The following is an 18575-nucleotide window of genomic DNA, read 5'->3' on the forward strand; positions in this document are numbered from 1 at the left end:
TGATTTTTTTCCACTTGTTTTTGGAGGACATTTTGCTGGATTTATATAAATTTTTAGGTTTGCTCTTTTCTTAAAACAATTTCAAGATGGCTTCCATTGTTTGTTGAGAAGTCCGATATGAGTCTTACTGTTGGCTCCTATGAAGGTCTTATCCTTTTTTTCAGATTCCTTTCAAGATTTTTTTATCTTTGATTTCAGCACTCTTGCTGTTCTAGGGTGGTTTTATTTGCATCCCTGCTTAGGGAAAACAGAAATTTCCGAATCTCTAGGTTGATATATTTTATCAGTTTTAGAAAATTCTGTATCTCTTCAAAAGTAGTTTTGCCCAATTCTCTCTCCTCTTTTTCTGGTAATTCAAATGTTCGATCTTTTTGTGTACACCACAAATCTCTAAGTCCTCTTTTCTGTTTTCTCCTTTCTCTTTTTTTTTTCTGTCCTTCAGCTGGGTATTTCCTATTTATTTATCTTCTGATAAGTCTAATTTTCTATTATACCTATCTAGTGAGTTTTTAATTTTACATATCGTGTTTCCATTTAACTTTGTAACACATCCAATATCATAATGAAAAAATCTTCATTTTTCACCTATTTTCTCCATAGTTTCCTCTATTTTCTTGATATATTAACTACATTTTAAATATTTAAAGTGCTTATCATCTAAATGGATATGAATGATGTAGATAATCTCTGAGTCTGTTTTTATTATCTGTTTTTCCTTTTGTTCTGGTCATGTAGTCCTGTCTTTTGGTGGATCCTATAATCTTTGTACATAAAAACTTGCGGAGATTCCTGACTACGTTATCTTTCTCCACAAAGGGTTCATCCTCTTTGTCAGGCCAATGGACAATGGTGAGTCCATATTAGGCTGCTGCCCTGGTAATACTCAGTCTACCTCTGGTTTTTCCCCCAGGTTTCAACTGAAAGCTCGTTGTTCAGGGGACCAATCTCAAGAGGATGACATGTCTCACTTTTGTTTTATAAAAACACTAGAAAGTCCACCCTGATTCTCAAAGATTTTCTGCTTAGGATTTTATATTTCCCATCCCAAGATTCAACAAATAAATGTACTGAGGGGAGAATCTCCCTTTACTTGATTTCTCCCATTTGATGGTCTCCATCAAAAGCTCTGTGCTGTTTTTCCCATGTTTCAGCAACAGTACTCCTGGGACTACAGTCTAAATTTTTAGCTTCCTGTCCACATTCCACATTAGCCAGTATCCCCCAGGTAAATGTTGCTGGAGAAGTTAGATCATCTCCACAAGATTCTCTCTTCTCTGAAGTCTTGGTTCCTACCCCACTTACAGCCAGAGTAGTTGCCTGATGCCTTCAAACAGGCTTTCCTTTTTTTTTTTTTTTTTTAAATTAAGAATACTGATCTAATACTAGCTATTTGCACCCCACCTGGATGACAACATATTATGTTGATCTAGTCTGAGTTTTGAAAACTGACTTTTATCTAAGTTACATAAAGCTTCTCAAGTTATTTATTGGGCCTAACTGAAAAGGATTAAAGAGAAAGTTGATCATTTCATTAACATGAAGGATCAGAAGGGTCTTCAAGTGCTATTATTACTCTCCCTCAGTAAGAAGTTATGAAGTTATAAACCAACCAAAGTGACCAGCACATCTGCCTCTGTGAAAAGCACAATATTGTAGCAAAAAAACTAATGATATAAACTCACTGTTCTATTGGTAGGATCCTTGTAAAACTTCCTATCCAATTTCTTCTTCAGAGGCAAAAAAAAAAAAAAGATGTTGCAAATAGAACAGGGTAGCAGATAGGAATACAGGAACCCTCAGATACTGTAACATTTTCATAGCAGGGGAAAAGACTACGAAAATAATCACTTTATGTGGCAGGAAACTGCTGTGTAAATAGGTAAATAGGCAAAACAAGCTAAAAACCTTTCCTTCACAGGCCTTTATCCAAAATGATTATACTGGTATTCCTATAAATTCCTTAAAATTCTGAAATATGATAAACAAAGAAGGTTTAGAGTGTCAAAGAGTATGAAAAAACTTTTATTTATTGTTTTTATTGTGTTTTGTTATACAATGTTGTAAGTACTTAAATACTGAGAAGGATGAGACTTTTTATACATACGTATACCAATAGAACTAACACACCATTGTAAAGCAATTATACTCCAATAAAGATGTTTAAAAAAAAATAATAATAATGTAAGATTTCCTAAGCTTTGGGACAAGACAGGAAAATTTCTATACCTCTAGAAAACCAATGGCATACCTAAAATTTTAAAAGTTAAATAACATATTAGTCAAAAATATTTGGAAAAACATGATAGGCAAAAGGTTTAGGCCCTATATTAGTTTGCTAGGGCTGCTGTAACAAATACAGCAAATTTTGTGGCTTGTAACACAGAAATTTATTTTCTCATGATTTTGGATACTAGAAGTCCAATATCAAAGTGTCTTGACAGTTTCTTTATTCTGAGGGCCTCGCTCCTTGGCCTGTAGATGGCTATCATCTCTCTGTGTGTCTTCACATCATCTTTCCTCTTTGTGTGTCTGTGTCTTTATCTTTTCTTATCAGTACATCAGTCATATTGGATTAGGGACCACCCATATAATTCCATTTTACCTTAATTACCTCTTTAATGGGCCTATCTCCAAATAGAGACACATTCTGAGGTACTGGGATAGAGCTTCAACAAACAAATTTGGGGGTTGGGGCGGAGGATGAAGCACAATTCAGCTCATAACACTCCACCCTCACAGCAAAGTAATATGTAATATATGCAAAGTAATATAAGGCAGGACCTTATAATGTGAAGGTCTAAACAAATTGCAGAAAGATTTATCAGAAGAGGCAAAGAAAATGCACAAAGAATTTACTGAAGAAATAAAACTGATAAATAAACATGACATATTTCCTAAAATCTGAATCAAATACATTGGAAAATGCCATTTAAATAAAGCTTAACAAACTGGCAAGAAACTATTTTTTAACATGATTATACCAGATAAGAAAATACACTGTTGATGGAATTATAAACTAAACACATATTGTAAAATAAATTGGAAAAATGCACCAAAATCAGGACCTGCTTTTGGTGATTTATATTAATAATTTAAAATGTAAAGTAGGTTCAAGCACAAGATCCTTATGAAATAATTTACAATAATAAGGAACTAGAAACAAAATGCTCATAAAGGAGGAACCTTATGCAGATGTTAATATTATATAATACTGAAACACAAGGAATAACCTGCATAATGTATTGGTTAGGGAAAATATTCTAAAAGATATACATTTTTTAAAAATATATACATTTTTAAAGTACATTATTAAAGAAGTCTATACATCAACATTTTAACATCAAAAAATGAAAATACACTAATAAGGACCTGCTGCATAAAAAAAATAAATAAAATAAAATTCTAAATAAATAAATAATGAAAAAAAAAGAAGTACAATCATAGGTGATTTATTTTCATTTCTGTGCTTTTCTGTATTTTATAAATGTTTACAATGAATATCTATTACTTACCTAATCTGGGAAGGGTTATACATACAGTACAGTATTCATAAATAGTAACAGAATTAGCATTTATTGACTATTAATCTTGTCAACCCTAGAAAGTAAGTAATATTTTGGTAAATAAAGACTACTGAGGCTAGAGATGGTAATATGACTTCCAAACACCACAAAGTTATTAAGTGGTAAAGCCAGAAATCAAACCAAACCAGTCTAAGTCCAGAGCCCAGTGAAATGTGACTATACTTTAGTATTAAAATTATCTACATGGGAAAAGAAAAAACAAAAACAAAAAACAAAAAAAATTTACATGGGGGAAAGGGGTGGATTTAAAAATAGAATAACTGAACATTACCATCTTATTTCATTTCTCCAGCCTCAAAAATGGTATGAATCAAGAGTCTAGAGAATCACACTCTGGCTATAAACACATAAAATGAGTAAGTGAATTTATTATTTTTTTCCCAGAACAGCTAACTAAAAACACACATACAAATATTGCCCATTTCAAAGGATTAAAACACACACAAAAAGAACCTTATCACTACACTACTAAAAACAATTTAGTATTCATTTGAGATTCCCCAGATATTTCAGATTACTAGCACTGTCACTATATGGTACCATATATTAATGAAAAAGAAAAATAAAAGGACTCCTTATCATGGTGTTATCACTTAGACCTTGGATGTATTCTAATTCATAAACTTAAAAAAAAAATTCTAAGCTTCATTTTTCTATTATTAACATATAAGATACTGTGCTTTTAAAATGGGAGAAATGTTGCTTTCTTAAAACAACTCCATTTCTAGAAAGGCAGTGTTTCCATTCTTCTGCTACAGTTTGTTAATAAAATGAAATGCTTTGAAATGTAGAAGTATAAAAAATCTTACCCTGTCAAGGGTTAGTTTCTCCCCTAAGTATTTTTCCTGCATTTTCTTTTTCACACTTACTAGATATCCTTGCAGAAAACTATAGATTCAGAGAAACATAATTTCAAAATTACTCCCCTTCTCAAACCACAAAATGTATGACTGTTCACTATTTAACATTTGCTAGAATTAGCAGTTTTGTTGAAAGGTAAAAATTTTTTCAAAGTTATTATTATGATTTCCAAAAAGCACACACAATTAGGAAATTATTTAGAAAGGAGTTTCATTTTCTGCTACCTAATATAAATGTATTTGAACTGCAAGAAATGTTTCTGAGAAAAATGTCCACTCAGTTGGAAACTGGAAAATCACCAGTAACAACTAAAAAACACTTTGCAATGGAACACAGCATATTAGTCATAATCATCTGCCTATTTTCCAGGGACAGTAAGAGATATTAGGGCTATGCTTTCAATGGTGGCTAAATTGTGCTGTCATATTGTTTACAGAATTATAGAAGAGGGTCTTATTAATCAGTCTTAAATGAAAATATCCCTTTTGAATTAGAATTATCCCAAGCAGAGACTAAATTTTCTATATGTAAATAATTCACATATATCAGGAATAAGAAATCAGAGAAGACATTGATAAGATTCTAAATTTTCGATTATCAAAGACGCATTACGCTTTCACTTTTAATCACCAGGAGTTCATCTATTGTTAAGTTTCAAAATATTAGGAATAAATTATTTTAATAAAAAATTTTTGTAGTAACTGACTCACTACCTTACTAATCACCTGATTTAAATAAACAAACCCTACAAATCAAACCCTTTAACTTTTTTTTTTTTTAACATCTTTATTGGAGTATAATTGCTTTACAATGGTGTGTTAGTTTCTGCTGTATAACAAAGTGAATCAGCTATACATATACATACGTCCCCATATCTACTGCCTCTTGCATCTCCCTCCCACCCTCCCTTTCCCACCTCTCTAGGTGGTCACAGAGCACCAAGCTGATCTCCCTGTGCTATGTGGCTGCTTCCCACTAGCTATCTATTTTACATTTGGTAGTGTATATATGTCCACGCCACTCTCTCACTTTGTCCCAGCTTACCCTTCCCCCTCCCCGTGTCCTCAAGTCCATTCTCTAGTAGGTCTCCGTCTTTATTCCCATCTTGCCCCTAGGTTCTTCATGACCATTTTTGTTCGTTTGTTTTTTAGATTCCATATATATGTGTTAACATACAGTATTTGTTTTTCTCTTTCTGACTTACTTCACTCTATGACAGACTCTAGGTCCATCCACCTCACTACAAATAACTCAATTTCGTTTCTCTTTATGGCTGAGTAATATTCCATTGTATATATGTGCCACATCTTCTTTATCCATTCATCTGTTGATGGACACTTAGTTTGCTTCCATGTCCTGACTATTGTAAATAGAGCTGCAATGAACATTGTGGTACATGATTCTTTTTGAATTATGGTTTTCTCAGGGTATATGCCCAGTAGTGGGATTGCTGGGTCGCATGGTAGTTCTATTTTTAGTTTTTTAAGGAACCTCCATACTGTTCTCCATAGTGGCTGTTATCAATTTACATTCCCACCAACAGTGCAAGAAGATTCCCTTTTCTCCACACCCTCTCCAGCATTTATTGTTTGTAGATTTTTTGATGATGGCCATTCTGACCGGTGTGAGATGATATCTCATTGTAGTTTTGATTTGCATTTCTCTAATGATTAATGATGTTGAGCATCCTTTCATGTGTTTGTTGGCAATCTGTATATCTTCTTTGGAGAAATGTCTATTTAGGTCTTCTGCCCATTTTTGGATTGGGTTGTTTGTTTTTTTGATATTGAGCTGAAACCCTTTAACTCTTAACTCTGGGAAAGAGATAGGCAGAAATAGCAAGAAGAACGCTGAATTGGTAAATTTAAACAATGGGAATCTCATCCTACCTGAACTACTGACTGAATTACTAATTAACCTTCAATCATTAGGTAGCAATTTCTTCAATTCTATCTTATAACAATGCCTGCCTTACCACATAGGTTTGTTAATATTAAGAATAAATTACTGTTGATGCTTAGAAATCATTAAAGACCTTTCAAAATGTAAGAATTAGCATCCTAACAGTCACTTAAAATGCTAAATTATTAGACATCACATATTTCACTGGAGTTCAGTCACTCCCCACCCCATGTGTTTTTATGACTATCAGTCACAATACCTAGCTTAATGTCACTAAATAGGACCGTAGTTCATGCAGAAGTTGTAAGAGAGGGCTACCCTCTCCTTTTATGACTGAAAGCTATAAAGATGATGTATCTTAGTCATATGGAAAGTGTTTGAGAATGAAGCTAACCTAAAAGAAAAGAGCTGAGAAATGGAGAGACAGAATGCAATTAACATTTTTTCAACCCCTAGGTCATTCTGCCTGAAATTAAGACCTGACATGTGGTCTTCCTCATCAGGAGAGTAAATAACTTCCTTTTATTGATACTTCAGCTCAGTTGAATTAAGTTTGTTAAATTTGTTACTTATAAACCAACTTAAGCATTCAATATCATCAGAAGTCTGCAATTATTTTATGAGCATAACTATTAAATTTAATTTTTTTAATATAAACAAAACAAATACTGTTACATAATATCTTATCTTTAAATGGGGTATGGGGCTTCCCTGGAAGTCCAGTGGTTAAGACTCTGCGCTTCCACTGCAGGGGGCACTGGTTCGATACCTGGTTGGGGAACTAAGATCCTGCATGCTGCATAGCATGGCCAAAAAATAATATGAATGAATGAATGAATGAGGAAAAGGTTTTGATAACATGTCACTGGTATATTTTGCCTATTAAAATCCATGTGCAACATCAATCTATTTGTTATCATTAATCCATAGAACTTTCTTACAAATACTAAAATAATCAAAGGGGGCTATCAACAATATTATATTCTGACAAAGTTAAAATAGAAGTCTAAACCGTCTCTAGGTAATAAAAATGTCTGAGCTGCTTATTAAAATTATTAACTTTAAAAAATATATAATGATCAGTTAAAACTGGGCAGTTAAATGCTATTCCCATTTTACTTATATGGCTCTGAAGGTTAACTAAACAGTTCTCCTCAATGAGCAACAGAAAGAATAATCCAAACTTCAAAAAATCTTATCACAAATTAGAATTCCACAGCATAGTCTTTTCAGAAGGCAATTTATAAGTAGGTTTTAAAATACAAAGTACAAATGCTCTTGGCTAAATAATTACAGTTTTAAAATTCTATTCTACACAAGACAGTACACAAGAGTGTTACTAATGCATTAATTTAAAATGCAGAAAGGAGGAAAAACGTCTATTTTCTAATGATGGAATGATTAAATAAATTATGGTATATGTATTACACATATGTATGTATACTTGGATGCACATACATATACATACATATGGATGGATATGCACACACACATACCTCTATCAACACACATATGCAGCTACTAAAAAGTAGATCTACATTTACAGAAAAGGAAAGGACTCTATGATATATTAGAAAGTGTAAAACACACAAACTACAAATCAATAAATCTCAAGATTTCATTGAAAAAAACCTTTATGTATACATATAATAAATGGTAAATAAACTGAGCATTATATTAGACACTTCGTTTTGTTTAGCTTATTTAATTCTCACAACTCACTGAAATACACACACACACACACACACATATTTATAATTATATCAGAGAAGAATAAATACTTTCTAGTGGTTACCTGTGAGGAACGGTATTTTTGTCAGGGTAAGGAGGTGGATGGGAAGGAGATGTGAGAGAGGAATTTCACTTTTTACCATATATTGTTTAGTACCATTTAAATTTTTATATTTAACTTATATTATTTTGAAGTTTTTAAAAACAGAACAAAATAAAGATTCCTCTGGAGCTTTTAGTATATGAGATTAAATATAGGAAAAGAGAACTTTAAAATGTAAAAGAGCTAAAATATTTTCATCTTCAAAAACAGGTCTTTAGATTATGAGCATGTTGTCAGTTTTAAAAATAGAATACTAAGATTATATTCATCAGCAGCCTGTTATACACATTACTTTATCTAGTGAAATGATGTCAGAAGGCAAGCATGGGTGTGTGACATTCACATGGTTCTAGGATCACAACACTAGCACCCTCTCTTCATACCTTAAAAGGAGGTTTAATTCTGTAGATAAAGGCCACCCTCTACAACATTTTAGCCCCATTGATCTACTAAATTAACTTAATCCTAGTTTGTTTTGTTACTTAATAACAAAACAAATGCTAGTACAACAAAAACTCTTATTTAAACTGCAAAATCATCCCAATGTAATACAATATCTTTAATTAAACACTTGATATGTGCCAGGATTTGGGGAAGAGAGGGATGTAAGAGTAAAAAAATAAATACTACATATTTCTTATATTTAATAAACTCAGTTTAATAAGATAGTCACACACAATAAATAATAATGATAACAAAAGAGCAGATAAAATTTAGTAGACACATATATAACCTATTATAGGAACACAGTGAAGGGTGACCAACTAACTCCTGTCTAACTGGTCTCCTGGAATCATAATCCTGTTTCTTATTTTCTTATTCTATAGAGCTATTCTTAGAGATTTCTAAGAATTTATAAATTTTACTCTGTAAGTTAATGAACTTACAGATTTTAAAAGAATACCAGCTCTGTAAATATTAACGTAGCTCGCTAACAAAATGGAATTCAAAGACACATTATATTATGATTAAATTCAATAAGCATTTATTTTGTGCTAGGTATTTGGAGAAATTTTATAATAAAACCTACAGACCTTTATTTATCACCTAGGGGATGACTCTGTCCCCTAGGAAACATTCGGCAATGCTTTGAGACATTTTTGCTTATGACAACTGGTGGAGGTGTGCTACTGGTATCCAGTGGGTAGAGGCCAGGGATGCAGCTAAACACACTACAATGAACAAGACAGCTTCCCAAAACAAATAATTATCTGGCCCAATATGTCAATGTTGCTCATGCTGAAAAACCCTGTTACAGTAACAGCTTACCAACCTGCAACTCAAGCTATTAAGCAGACTCACCTTTTTAGAGTCAACAAAAATTCCTGAAAAGTGGCAAAAAATGCAAAAGAAAACAAAAAACAAACCCTAGGTTGTAAGGCATTACCTGTTATGGAGTATTTATTATGTACCAGGCACTGTACTGACACCTTGCTTCTAACTGCAGCAAAATTATCTCTGAGTAAAGAAATCTGCCCAAGACTGCCTTGTTAGGGTCAGAGCTGGGCTGTAAGACCCCGTTTACTTGATCTGAAGTTCATGCTTTCCTCACTGTATCACCAGGCAGCCAAGTGAGTTTTTATCAAGTCTCATGTTCATAGATTTTACTAACTGAACAGCCCCTCACACCCTGACCCAAGGTTTAGTCCCTCATATTGTAGAAAAATTCCAGTAAGTATGTTTATCTGATTTTTAAATCCATAAATAATTTAAAACAGCATATAAGAGGGCTGCTACAAGCCCTTTTCAGAGAGAAATATGAAAACTGTAAACAAAGGATATGGCAAAACAAAAAACAAACAAGAATATGAAAAGCTCAAAAGCCTAGGGCCTTCATTACAGAGATGCATCATTCTATACTCTACAGTGGTATGATGGCGGAAGGGAAGGAGAGAAGAAACAGGGAAGGAAGGAGGAATGGGGGAAGTGGATAGGGAAGGGTGAAGAGGGAGGAGATGAAGCAGGGAAGGAGGTAAAAGGGGAGGAGGAGAGTAGAGGGAAGCAGAAACGGGAGAAGAGACTGGGAGAACACAAATCAAGGAGAGACCAAGTGGAGGGAACAACTTAGTGAAATACTATGGGAAAAATTCAAAAAAACAAAGAAATGGAGGAGGGAAAAAGGGAGAGAGGGCAACTGACCTTAACCCTAGAGAAACTGGGATCTAGACAGAAATAAATGGAGAATAGACAAGGGAAAAAGAGAGGTGTCCAACAGATTCCTAGAAACAGATGTTTAAACCACTCCTATTCCAAAAAGTTCTGTATGTGCACTGTCCATTATGGTTAGTAGTTACTAGCCACACACAGGTGGCTGTGAGCGTGGAAATATGGCTAGCCTGAATTGAGATGTGCTATAAGCATAACATACACACTTGATTTCAAAGATTTAGCATGAAAAAATATTATATATCTCATTAATATTTTATACTAATTACATAAAATGATAATAATGTGGATATACTGGACTAAAGAAAATATATATTAAAAATAATTTCACATTTCCTTTTACTTTTTTTAGTGTGGCTACTAGAAATTTAAAATTACACATGTGGCTCACATATATTTCTACTGCATAGTGCTGCTGTAGATTTTTAAGATTGCTTTAGTACCCATTCTGGTGCCAAAGTGGAATAACAGAAATCATTGCCATTCTTACATTCATTCCCAACTTTCAGAATCCCAGTTGTCAAGAGATGCGGAACTACATATCTAGATGTCAACCTGATTGTGACAGGAACCATGAGTTCAAACAGGACAAAAACCTCTACTAATTGTTTTTAACAGTTAAATCTAGGCAAGTGGTAAGACGTATTATTATTAGGGTTGGGTGAAGAATGATGACATAAAACTGAGAAATTTAATAGAGGGAGTGAAACCAGGAGATGCCATCTGCAACCGTGGAACAACTCTAGGTCTTAAAAACTTGGTATTATCTGACTAGCACACTGAAGAAATGTATTTGAAGACTTTCATTACATTGATAAAAATGAAAATATACACAGGGATATTTCTGAAAACCCCTTCACAAGCACTCATTCAGTGTTTTTGAAAGTTGTTTTTAAAAAAATCACTTTGTCATCCCTCGTACAAAATAATTTTCTCATCTGTTATATAAAAATAAAATGCCAGAATATTTCAAAGTTTCACTAAGAAAAAATAAATGCATATGTATGTTTCCCTAACTATGAAAAGAAAAAAAACTAATCTATTTTGTAAATATTTATCACACAACACCATATTGAAAAAAACAACTTGGTTACATAGTGACTATATTCTCGTCCCCTTCTATTTCTATGAAATAAAATTAAATCCAAGCCACAGTCTAACGACCAGGTAGCAAAGAATTAAACATTTTGGAAGGATTAAAACAGTGCCGCTCAAACTTTAATGTACACCCAAATTCACCTGAGATATTCATTAAAATGCAGATTCTCGTTCGGTAGGTCTGGGGTGGGGTCAAAAACTGTACATATCAAACAAGCTCCAAGGTGACACCAATGCTGCTGGTCTATGGATCACACTTTGAGTAGTAAGGGGTTAGAACAAACAATTATTCCTACATTTAAAATGTATAACAGGGAACTATACTCAGTATTTTGTAATAGCCTATAAGGGAAAAGAATCTGAAAAAGAATACATATATATGTGTATGCATATATATGTAATCTGAACCACTGTGCTGCACACCTGAAACTAACATGACATTATAAATCAACTCTACTTCAACAAAAATTTAAAAATAAAATAAAATGTATAACAATTTATATTTAGTAAACTAAAAAGGGAAAAAAAATTTCCCAAAGAAGGCATTTTGCTCTCTATTTATGGCATCACCTCAAATAACAGGCATTTTAGTGTTTCCAAGAGTTGGCTGTCCAGCATTACCAGGCTCAAAAGCACACCAATCCATCTATCAAACTTGGGAATTCTTGGCTGCTAACAGAGATCAAGTCAATATTTATTTGGGACAAGGGCCCCTACATTTATCTTGAGCTCTAACTGAGATCCAGATAATGGGAAAAGAGTATTAGGGAAAGAGAGGAAGTTGTAATACTTCTCTGGAAATGATTACACCTATGAAAAGCAACACACACGTACTTATGTACAAACATATTTATCCTATAGTATCACATAAAAATGAATATAAAAAGGCAAAAGAAATACATCATTGTGTGAATAATAGTGGAGATCGAATTACGGACTTCTCAGTGTTTTTTTTTCTTTATTCGCTTCTGAACCTACCAAATTTTTTACAAGCATATAATGCTTCCCATTTTTCAAATATACTTTTAAATTTTAAAACATATGACAAAAATCCATGAGAAGCAGCAGAGGAAAGCACTAATACTGAAGGAATACTCAAGAATTTCTTGTTAATGTTGGTTAAGAAGCATCTAATAAGTACAATAAGGAAAAAAGAATTTAAGATGGTAATATAAAGAATGAACTTACTTACCTTAGTAAAGTTATTCAAATGGCCTAGCTTTCTCATATTTGATACTCCTTGCAATTTGGCCACATTTTGGAGAATCTCCCTTAAGTTATCAGACGGTTCTAGAACAGACAAAAGAAATTTAACATAATTTTAAAAGAGTATTTTCTTAACCAAACACACAAACCGTGTAGTATTAAAACTTCACAACTTCGGCTCTTGGTTTCTTTAAAGTCTTACACTCTCTCTCAAATCTATCTACTTAGGAGACTTCAAAGTCCATGTGGATGACTCACTGAATGACCTTCACATCTCTACTCCACTTATACCTATGGTGCAACTTTGTGTATCATCACCTGGAATTATTCAACCACTCATTCTTAAATTTCAACCCCAACCCCAAGCACAACTTTCACTTCTGGCCACAATGTACTGACACAATAGTAACAGGCACCAAAAATACTGTCCTATTTGAATCAACCAAAAAATGGAACAAAACATATAAAATGATAGTTCAAGACACTGGACATCAAGAAGTAAAGAAAAATAATCCCTGAGAAATGAGAAATAAACAAGCATGCTCTACAACTGCCCCAGCTTACTGTCTTTAGAGAGTTTCCAGGCCTTGGTGCTGAGAGGAGAAACCCAGACAAACTGTCTGAGTTTAAGAGACAGAGCTCAGAGTCCAAGGAGACCAAAAAGTGTTAGAGAAGAGAGCACTGCACAGAGAGAGAACACTGGATATCTGCAAAGGGATCCCTTACGTAGTCAATATACCAATGATTGGTGCATGTTTGTGAGGAAATTACCACTCGAAAGAATTAAAGGGATGAGTACCTTGGGTTCACACAGCACAGGGAGCAGTGCTTGTTCCTAATGGCCATATTGAAAACCTTAACAGTGCATGGGGCATTGGTTAGAGTATTCAGAAAAGTCTTGGCTTAGTGGTGGGGAACAATCAGATATAGCCTAAACATTTCTTTGATCCCACCTAACAAATCTCCAAAGCAAGACTTGAAAGAATTACACTGTTTCCAAGTGACTAAAATGTGTCTCAGACCAAAGCTCAAGAAGAATCATAAGAACAGAAAAAATAGGGAACACCTAATGAAGCAAAATTTACAATGATTAGCATCCAAATATCATCAGACATACAAAGAAGCAAAGTCATACTATGACTCATAGTAAGCAGAAAAATTAATCAACTGAAAATGACCCAAAGCTGAACTGTTAGAATCAGCAGAAAAGGACATTAAAACAGTTTTTATAACTGTAGTCTATATGCTCAAAAACTTAGGGAGAGGCATGAAAAGTGTAAAAAGCACTCAAATTGAATTTCTGGAGATGAAAACTACAATGTTTCAGATGTAAATATACTGGATGGGAATAAAAGCATAACGGCTTTTATAGAAAGTAAGAATTGTGAATTTGAAGACAAAGCAATAAAAACTATCCAAAATGTAACACAAAGGGAACAAAAAATAAATGAAAAGACTATCAGTGAACTATGGAGCTTCAAGCAGCCTAACACAATTACAATAAGTGTAACTGGAGTCCTCAGAGGAAAAAATTAGGTGATAGAAGAATTAACTGAAGAAATAATAGATGAAAACTTCCCAAATTTGATCAAAATAAGCCAATAAATCCAAGAAGCTCAATCAACCCCAAGCACAAGAAACAGGACCAAAATTAGACCAAGGCACATCATAATCAAATTGCTCAAAACCACTGGTAGAGAAAAGTCTTAAAAGCGACCAGGTAAAAGAAGACAAGTTACATACAGAGGAATAAGAAGAATGACAAATTTCTCGTGGAAAACAGGCAAATGAGAAGACAGTGAAGCAACATCTTTAAAATACTGAAAGAGGGACTTCCCTGGTGGTCTAGTGGTTAAGAATCCGCCTTCCAATGCAGGGGACATGGGTTCGATCCCTGGTCGGGGAACTAAGATGCCGCAGGGCAACTAAGCCTGCATGCTCTAGAGCCCACGCACCACAGCTAGAGAGCCCTGTGTGCCGCAACTAGATAGAAGACCATGCGCCGCAATGAAGAGCCTGCACACCACAACTAGAGAGCCCACGGACTCTAGAGCCCGCACGCCACAACTACAGGGAAGCCTGCATGCGATGAAGATCCCACGTGCCGCAACTAAGACTCAATGCAGCAGGTATAAATAAATAAATTTTTTTAAAAAAGGTTCAACTATATAACAGGGCACTATGCAGTGATTAATGACCTTGTGTGAGATTATTTCAAAAAAAAAAAATACTGAAAGAAAAAACAAAAGCTTTTAAAATGTAAAAACCATTCTTAGCTCACTTGTTTTACAAAAACAGGCCAAAGCCAGAAATTGCCCTGCGGTTGGTAGTCTGCCAACCCCTGGAATACAGTGTCAATATTCCTCAAGCTATTTTTCTATTAATATATTCAGCATCCTATTTGCTTTAAACAAAAGCACAATCCAAAGAAGAAAAAAAAACTATCACATTACTGATATTTTAGTTTAAGAGCCATTATGCCTTCCTTTGAGATATTTAGATGTTAACACAGAACTAAGGGGCTATTTGTTTTGAATCAGTCTTTTCCTCAGCAAATGAAACTGGTCACATTGTTCTATAAATTTAGCTTGCATCTGCCTACCTTCCCCCATTCTGTTATACTCAGTGTAAGCCATGACAACCACAAATTGGTTAGTGTCAAACCACTAAGCATATTACATAACCCAGTTATTTCCAATCACTTTGAAATTACTACATACTCAGATCATTCATTTGATTTCAGAGCATTTCCTACAAATTTTGGATTTTTTTTTTTTTAAACTCCAATGAAATTCGATCTACTTTTAAATGGTTTAGGGTATGTCTTTAAAATTAGTGACTCTTTTAGGTTGTCTTAAATATGGAATGAAAACAGCTCACCATTGGGTGGGATCAGAGCTCATTAAAAAAACTGCAAGGGACCATGAATAGATCACTGCTAGTACTCAGTAATATCTTTTTGTTATAAATGGTATCTGTTTGGAGACATTGAGGAAGAAAAATTATGAGTAAGCCAATGATTTTTAAATGATTTAACTATACTTGAGAACTTAATACAATTTTTATAACAACCCTTACAGTAATTCAGAACCTACAGTAGTTTGCAAAACCAGAGTTAAGGATCTTTAAAGCCAGTGTGAAATCCACCTAATGGAAATATATAACCTAACCATTTTACATCAATTTATAATTGCCAGGCATCAAACAGTTTCGCTAACGTGAGGACATAGTTACTACTATGCAATGTGATAGGACTAATAGTTAAGATGATTAGTCTGAAGATATATTCGTCACAAGGGCTTGCATATTTCTAATTATTGCCTATTTTCTAAGTACAAACTGATTGCAGACATTTTTGAAAAGCCACAATTTTGTGACAAAAATAAAATTTCGAGTCTGAGTTCATTCGTTCAAGAAACATTAATTGAACGCCTATATGGTCAGGTACTGTTTTAGGTACTGGGAAAATACATCAATGAGCAAGACAGATCGTTCCTTACTGGACCTTACATACAAATGGAAGAAAACTGATAAACAACAACAACAAAAACCCCTATGCACACAATATGAAAATTGACAGGTGGTGAGAAGCCAATATTGGGTCAAATGTTTGCCTGATGAATAATGACATAAAATGAACCTAACATACAATGCAGGTGTTGTTGTCAATCCAAATCAAAATGAATCAGCCTTTCTTCTTTGCCCTCCTTACCCCTTTCTCTTTTATATAATTACCAGGAACCCCCAACTAGAATTATAATATGGAAGAATTTCAAAGTTTCTTCATAATATATTTCCTGAAAGACAGAACATGTTTCCTCCCAGAAACTATGTTACTTCCCAGACTAATTCAAAAATAGTATTCAGGGCCATTTTAGACATGAAATACTATGTAATGCTCATGTGCTACAATGTTCCTATGAGGAACTCTAACTTGAAATATTAGGGTAAAGTTCCCCTGGTAATGAAATAAGAAGTCCCTGGTTTCTTCTTTACATGCTAGATTAGGAGTATACAAACTTTTTAATTAAAAAAGGCCCAGACAATAAGTATTTTAGGCCATAAACTCTCTTCTTCTGTTGTAACCTCAACTCTGTTGTAACCAAGAAAGCAATAGTAGAAAATACATAAGCAAATGAATGTGGCTATGTTTCAGTAAAACAGACCTGGCCTCATGAGCTGTAGATTGCCAACTCCTATGCTAGACAGTCAGAACTTAAACTATATGAGCAAGCTGAGATCAGTGTGCTTTTTATTGGCGGCGGGGGGGGGGGGGGGGGGGGGTTGGGGGGGGGGCAACGGGGGAGAGACTTTAAGGAGAGGTTTACCTCTATTTCTTCCTATTCTCACTTAATGTTTCCAGTTCAGCCTCTCCAAAACTGTGCTATGTGAGAAGTATTGATATAAAAAACAAATGAGATAATCCACTAGTATTTCTCTGAAGCCCAGTAGTTTAGCCCAGAGCTGCATTAAGGGAAAAAGAGGGGGGCGGGGGGGGGGCGGAATGTGGCTAGGAAAAAGAGAAAAAAAAAATCGTGGCTAGCTGGCGATGATGGCCAACCATTCAAATGCAAGGAAGCAAAACACAAAAGAACTGCTAAAATTACAGTTGCTCTTTTCCTCTTATTGTGTAACTTGTAAGTCCTGTGAGTGTTCCCAATGACTCTTTCTGCAGATAATGGAATAACTATAGTCAATATTCAGCAATTTAATATTATATAAGCATATACATGTATACATATATACATACAGAAAACCACCAAGAGAAAACTACGGTAAAGAAACCTTTTATATCTCTATACATCTACAGACACATACACACATACATATATTCTTTCCCCCTTTAGCTTAATTCTCCATGTATGTGCACATATGCACACGCACACACATATATGTATATATATGTAAGTAAACATGCATTTTAAAATGTTTTCAATATATACTGCTTTGTAACATGCTGCAATAAATCATATTAATAGCTTTACCTGTCAAAAAATATACAACATAAAATTGATTTTTAAATAAAGTTAGTTTCAAGTACACATAGTAAATTAATGACCAAAAACTACTGGCATACATCTATTTGGGAATAATAGAAAGAACAACTCTGAAATAAAAAAGAACTGGATTCAAATCTAGCTTAATCACCTACAAACCATGTAGCCTTAGACTAAGTCACTAAACCTGACAGGCATCCATTTTCTCATACCTATAGTGAATATACTAATTACCTAACCTTGAAGGCATTGTTGCAAGGTGTGAGGTGCAACTTACTTAGCACAGTGCCTAGCCCAGAACAGATATTCAATAAATAGTAGCAACTATAATTAAAATTAGTTATTATTTACTTAGCAAAAACAATTTTTATGGATCAATCATGTGAAAGTTATGTGGCTAGCCCAGGCAAATGGTTAATTCACATATTAGTGTGTCTAAATTAATGAATTTTGGTTACATGTTTTAGTGCATTACTTTTATTTAATTTTTTTTTATAAATTTATTGTATTTATTTATTTTTGGTTGCGTTGGGTCTTTGTTGCTGTGCGTGGGCTTTCTCTAGTTGCAGCGCACGGGGGCTACTCTTCGTTGTGGTGCACAGGCTTCTCATTGCAGTGGCTTCTCTCGTTGCGGAGCACGGGCTCTAGGCGTGCAGGCTTCAGTAGTTGTGGCTTGTGGGCTCTAGAGCGCAGGCTCAGTAGTTGTGGCGCACGGGCTTAGGTGCTCCGCGGCATGTGGTATCTTCCCAGACCAGGGATGGAACCCGTGTCCCCTGCATTGGCAGGCGGATTCTTAACCACTGCGCCACCAGGGAAGTCCCGTGCATTGCTTTTTTTTTTTTTTTTTTTTTTAAACTTTGTATGTATATATGTATGTATGTATGTATGTATGGCTGTGTTGGGTCTTCGTATCTGTGCGAGGGCTTT

At 34.3% G+C, this 18575-nt stretch overlaps 1 protein-coding gene across 2 annotated transcripts in view; it reads right to left on the bottom strand.

Annotated features, from left to right (window-relative positions):
* RICTOR (RPTOR independent companion of MTOR complex 2) overlaps positions 1–18575 on the bottom strand; it is a 115517-nt gene that overhangs the window by 70523 nt on the left and 26419 nt on the right. For both annotated transcript variants that reach the window (XM_061187731.1, XM_061187730.1), the window contains exon 3: positions 12638–12735. In XM_061187731.1, the coding sequence (XP_061043714.1) occupies positions 12638–12735 (98 nt within the window). The remainder of the gene's footprint in view (positions 1–12637; positions 12736–18575) is intronic.

This window comes from Eubalaena glacialis, chromosome 4, assembly GCF_028564815.1.
Source record: "Eubalaena glacialis isolate mEubGla1 chromosome 4, mEubGla1.1.hap2.+ XY, whole genome shotgun sequence".
NCBI lineage: Eukaryota > Metazoa > Chordata > Mammalia > Artiodactyla > Balaenidae > Eubalaena > Eubalaena glacialis.